The following is a 5,979-nucleotide window of genomic DNA, read 5'->3' on the forward strand; positions in this document are numbered from 1 at the left end:
ATATATTTTTCTCAATCCGCAGATACCATTTCTCACTCTCTTGAATAGTTGGTTGACATGTTCTTTGTGTGATATGTTGGCCGTCAAACCCATTGAATCGTCGGTGGCTATTACTGTTAACAAGACGACACAACACACCCCACATCCACAAGCATTACCAGTTATGGCAATGATGCTGCTCTTGATATTAAATTAAAAATTTGTTGAAATTTTAAAAAATTAAATTAAATTAATATAATCAATCATAAGTATATGATTATATAATTTTTTGAAGTATTTTTCATTTAAAAATATATTAAATTATAATTTTATAATACGGAAACCCTTGAGGATTCCCTTTTATTAAGAAGAAGAGAAAGAAAAATTGAGATTTTTGTCTTTTAAAAAATTGCTTTTCAGAAAAAGAAAAGTTGAGAACTTTTGAAGCTTGACACGTGCAGTGCCCCCCATCTTAAGTGACAGCACATCTAAGATCTCTGCCACTTGTGTTCTGTGCCATGTAATGAGGGCTCCTGTTTGAAAAATACTTTTGTAAGATTTATTTATTTTTTACTTTTATATTATTTTTATATATTAATATTAAAAAATATTTTTTTTATTTAAATATATTTAAATACTTTAGAAAACCATAGAAAATAAAAGAAGCAATAATCTTTTAATTTCGCAATAAATCAATATTAGTAATAATTAATTAATAAAAATAGTGAATATACAGGCTGTATAAAAAAACAATACCGAGCCTAACTTTAAATCAGTTGATTTTTTAAATATTCTAACCAGTTTAATTAATTTTTTTTTATAATTTTATTTTTTTCAGTTGTTTTTTTTATTTTTTCAATTTAATTAATTGTTTTACTAACCTGTATACAGCAACTAATTAAGTCTAAGAGAAATCAATTCATGATGACGATGAAAAAAAAAGTGAAGGCAATTAATACGAGGGGTCATAGCTTCTTCTACTGGATGAAAAACAACTCACCCTTCCTTCAACGCTCTTCTTCTTTTAATGCTCTTTCTATTCCACACTTCTTCCATTTCCATTTCCATTTCTATTTCTGCCATTTTCTCCTATTCTCAGAACAATAACACTATTGCTTTTTGAATTTGATCTATCTTGAAAGACATAAAATAAATTTTAAAAAAAGGTTTCTGTTTTTTTTTTTTTGGGGAAGCTGAGGATGCCACATGAATCCTCGTCCGAGCCAGACCCCGATGATTCTGATGCTGAGTTCGTCGAGATTGACCCCTCTGGTCGTTATGGTCGGGTCTGTATCTGTGCTTCTTCTTTCCTCATGTAATTTGAGATTTTGATTGAAGTTTCCATTTTTGGCTTTTGTTGATCAAAGTTGAATTAGCCCATGTTAGAAATAAATGATATTGTTGCAATGTCTCTTCCTCAGCTCAATGCTATGTGATTTTATTAGTTTCTCTGGCATTTTGATTAATGGATTCTTTTATTGTCTTTCTTGCAGTATAAAGAGGTTTTAGGCAGGGGTGCTTTCAAGAAAGTGTATCCTTTTCTTTTTGTACATCTTTGTCACCTTACAAAGGAAACAACTTTTGCATGAATAATGAAAGTGGCTGTTAGTATTGTTTCTTTGTGTGCGTGATATGCATGCAAGGTTTAATGGGTTTGAAATTATATATTGTTCTGGTCCTTGATTGAATTATGGGGGCTTAGATATAGAGCATTTGATGAATTGGAAGGAATAGAAGTAGCTTGGAATCAAGTTAAAGTGGCAGATCTATTGCGTAATTCAGTGGATTTGGAGCGTTTATTTTCTGAAGTTCATTTGCTGAAGACTTTGAAGCATAAAAACATTATCAAGTTTTACAATTCGTGGGTCGATACCAAAAATGAGAATATCAACTTCATCACTGAGATTTTCACTTCAGGCACATTGCGGAAGTAAGCCTCTGAATTCTACTATTAAAACATCTCTTGTTTTTTAATTTTGTTTGATTGTGCTCTTGGTTGAGTTGAGGAGCGTGTTTACTTGCTGTCTAGGTATCGGCAGAAGCATAAGCATGTTGATCTGAGAGCATTGAAGAAATGGTCTAAGCAGATTTTAGAGGGACTTTTATATCTTCATAGTCATGATCCACCAGTTATTCACAGAGACTTAAAATGTGACAACATCTTTGTTAATGGAAACCAAGGTGAGGTGAAAATTGGTGACTTGGGTTTGGCTGCCATTCTTCAGCAAGCTCGGTCAGCTCATAGTGTTATTGGTGAGGACTGCTTTCCGGTGATTTGCATGGTATTTTGTTTTATTTTACTTTTTACATGGAAGTTGTTCTGTACACAATGATAATGGTATTGTTAATGCGAAATTAGGTACACCGGAGTTTATGGCACCAGAGCTTTATGAGGAGGAATACAATGAGCTTGTTGACATTTATGCCTTTGGCATGTGCTTGCTGGAGTTGGTGACTGTTGAATATCCATATGTCGAATGCTCCAATGCTGCTCAAATATATAAGAAAGTGACATCAGTAAGGAATTCATCATCCTTGCTCAAATTTAAATTTATTGAACAAATTACTTCTGCAATTTGTATTCTTGCTACGTGTCTTATGTCATAGAGTCTAGACTATTTTTAACACAATTCAAAGTATGCAGTTCTGCCTTTGTAGCTTAATATCTTGCTGCATCTTTAAACTTTTAAACGCTGTGGTCTTGATAGTTTAGTTTGTCAAATTGTATTGGAAGTTGATTTTCTGTCTATTTTTTCAAAAAAATTCTCACCATTACTAGGTGTTAATCTCGGTTCTCTTTCTCCATCCATTCCTGACCACATGATTCACTGGGTATCAGATTTCTTACGATCTTGATTTTATATGGAAGTTGTAAAGTGAAAACCCCAGATTAATCTTGTGGAGTTTCTGTTCTCAATAGACGTTATGATTCTCATGATAGTTTAAGATATGAGCTTCAGTTCACTTATTGGTGAAAGAATGTGACACTAATATGATGTTCAGTTCTTTAGTTATTACATGACATATTAGGGTAGATATCATTGAACCCCTCAGCTTCTGGACATGATATAGTTCCCCAATATACTTGAATATTATGCTGGCATGCATATGTTGTATTCCTCCTTAATGTATACTGACTTTACCTCAGATGTCACGTTCCTCCTCCATTCAACATGTTTTCTTGCCATCATGGATCAGGCTGTATCTTCAGTAGGATAGAGTTTGAATCTGTACAGTAGAAGTTTGTAGACTTTTCTGCAGAGCATACCTCTAATAATAGCCAACTAGTTTGCGTTTGGAAAATTTCTACTACATAGAGTTTTGATGAATGGAGAAAAGGGAGCCTATCCACTTGTAGTGTTCCCATGCTTTTGTTGTCAGATTAGATCAGACACCGAAGCTTTTAGACCTTCATGCATTCATTAATGTCTCATTTCCTTGACAAGTCTTTTCTGAATCAAAGCTTGTCCAGCTTTTAACACCCTGCTCCCATCCCAATTCTTGCACAGCCAGTGTGGCTCCCAGCACATTATCATTTTTTCATTGTGTTTTACATTATGGTTCTAAGCTGCGATTGTGGTTTTTTTTTTTTTTTGAAAGGGAATTAAACCGGCATCATTAGCAAAGGTGAAAGATCCTGCTGTTAAAGCATTTATAGAAAAATGTATTGCAAAGGTCTCTGACCGATTGCCAGCAAAGGAACTTTTGATGGATCCCTTTCTTCGATCAGATGAGGAAAATGTAAGTGGAGGTTGCTCTTTACGACCCAAAGCCCATTCTTCAGGTAAACTTAAATAGCTTCCAAATTCTATGGTATTCTAACGTTTTTTACGCTTTGTTTGGTACTTGATAAAAAATCATGGATAGAGAAAATGAGAGTAAAGGGAAATAAATTTTCTTTTCTTTTTGTCTATCTATGAAAAACAACAATAAAAGTTCTTCAGTCCTTAAATCTGCACCAATTTGGTGGGAACACACAATTCACAACTAGTACAAAGGTTCCCAACTTGCTTGCCTCCTTTTTCTTTCATGTTATCAACCAAATTAGAGAAACATGATTCCTCGCAAATTTTCCCTTTCCCCCTTACTATTCTGTAAGCCAACCATATCATTAATTTTTCGGCTTGGACACCTTGCATAAATTTGCAGGTGGTATTTCTGATCAGCTTGATGTTAATGAAAGTGCCAAGGATAAGGATTCTGCTGCTGAATCAAGTAGAGATTTCTCTGTACAAGGTCAGAGGAAAGACATTAATACAATATTTCTGAAACTAAGGATAGCTGATTCCACAGGTTCTCTCTCTCTCCATTAAAGGTTTTGTCCATCAGCATCCACAAATAATTCTAATTAAAAGTTGTTTCCATGTTCAAGGTCATTTCCGCAATATCCACTTCCCTTTTGATGTTAAAGTAGATACAGCAATTGCAGTTGCTAGTGAAATGGTAGAAGAGTTGGATGTGACTGATCAAGATGTTTCAACAATTGCTGCTATGATTGATTCAGAAATTCGGTCTCATATTCCCGATTGGGATTCCAACAATGTTTCACCAGAAAATTTAGCTGCTGAGGACTCAGAACCTCCTTCGGAAACTAAGGATGACAGTTCACCTTTGTCAAATGAATCTAGTCTCTCTCCTGGTAGTCTTGTATTAGAAAAATTGTCTTCAGGCCACAAGTATTGGCGTGACTCACCCAAGGATGTTGATGGAGACTCTCCAAGCAAGCTTGGATGTTCTAACTTGTCTTTTCACAGGTCTTGTCCAAGTAGTCCAAATGATGCCCAGTCACCTGGACAGTTGGAGGCTGGGAGCATGTCTGATGGTGATGATGGCAGTGGAAAAAATGGAAGTCATAGATCTGATAATTTGCATTTTGCTAATAGAAACAGTACATCTGTCAAGATAATTGCTGAGAAACTTGAGAATCTTCTGGTAATGCAGCAACAAGAACTAGAGGAAGTAAAGAGGAAGCACAAAGTAGCCATATCAGACCTTCTGAATGAAGTTTCTCCAGAAATCTGCGTTGAAATTTTAAATATATGTAAACTGAAAATACCTGGTTATGAAATGCGGTGATGGAGTGTGCATTGAGCGCAATACAGACTTGGGCTACCCTATAGAATTCGAGGTGTCTTGCATTGCTAATATTCAGCTTGACAATGGATTAGTAAGTCTGTAATTAGATGAACTCTGAAAGGTTTTCTACCAATCACGATGGATCAAGACATCTACGAGACTCAAGGATCTTCATTGCAGAAAGCCTGCTGCTTGACATGACTTGAAAGACATGATGATCAAGCCACAAGAGACGATAGAGCAGAATCATAGCATGAAGATATATGTGGTGATCAACTCAAAATGTGCCAGAAACAGACGCAGCACAATATTTATCATACATTAATCTTTTTAATTAAGCACTAGAGAGGAGGCACGGTCCAGTAAGTCATGTATTTTTGTAATATTAGCTCACCTAAAATTTTTTCACCACGCCCCCAACTTCACACACCCACAGTTTTATCTCCTTATTGTTTGTCCTTTGTTCAGTCTGATATGGGTCATCAAAATTTTGTTGAATGTATACTTGTACATATGTTTCATTTGATTGAATTACACGTGAAGCCTTGCTGGTTCAAAATTGTTGTTGGAGTGATTGTATTATCCTTGTCAAATTCATCAAGCTAGGCAATGCTATGAAGGGTGTGAATTTTACAAAGACTGAAAGCAGTTTTTCGCTATTTGTGCCTTGATTTATTTGTTGTTGTTGTTATATGTTATTAAAAGAAAGTGGTGGGATGCAACACAATGGCTTTCTACAAGGTCAGCCATCCTAGTTCTTGCCACATGCTAGTATTATTGGGATGTGGAAATGCTTGGAGTTCGTTGCTAAAGCGGGCAGACTAGCCTAGAACGTTGGCTGCACTGTTTAGTTTCTGGAGCAACTAGCTAAGTAGCAAGGACAAAATAATAAAACCTGGGAGATTGTTTCTCTCTGTTTTTGTT

The 5,979-nt window shown here is 35.3% G+C and overlaps 1 protein-coding gene across 1 annotated transcript; it reads left to right on the forward strand.

Annotated features, from left to right (window-relative positions):
- Positions 1-925: 925 nt before the first annotated feature.
- LOC7453804 (probable serine/threonine-protein kinase WNK3) lies at positions 926-5,714 on the forward strand. The gene is made up of 8 exons (XM_002321602.4): positions 926-1,265; positions 1,473-1,510; positions 1,682-1,909; positions 2,009-2,232; positions 2,339-2,496; positions 3,580-3,763; positions 4,129-4,272; positions 4,352-5,714. Exons 1-8 carry the CDS (start codon positions 1,179-1,181, stop codon positions 5,053-5,055), a joined length of 1,767 nt encoding a protein of 588 aa, XP_002321638.1. The 5' UTR covers positions 926-1,178; the 3' UTR covers positions 5,056-5,714.
- The last annotated feature ends 265 nt before the right edge of the window (positions 5,715-5,979 follow it).

Source organism: Populus trichocarpa, chromosome 15 (assembly GCF_000002775.5).
Source record: "Populus trichocarpa isolate Nisqually-1 chromosome 15, P.trichocarpa_v4.1, whole genome shotgun sequence".
Classification (NCBI taxonomy): domain Eukaryota; kingdom Viridiplantae; phylum Streptophyta; class Magnoliopsida; order Malpighiales; family Salicaceae; genus Populus; species Populus trichocarpa.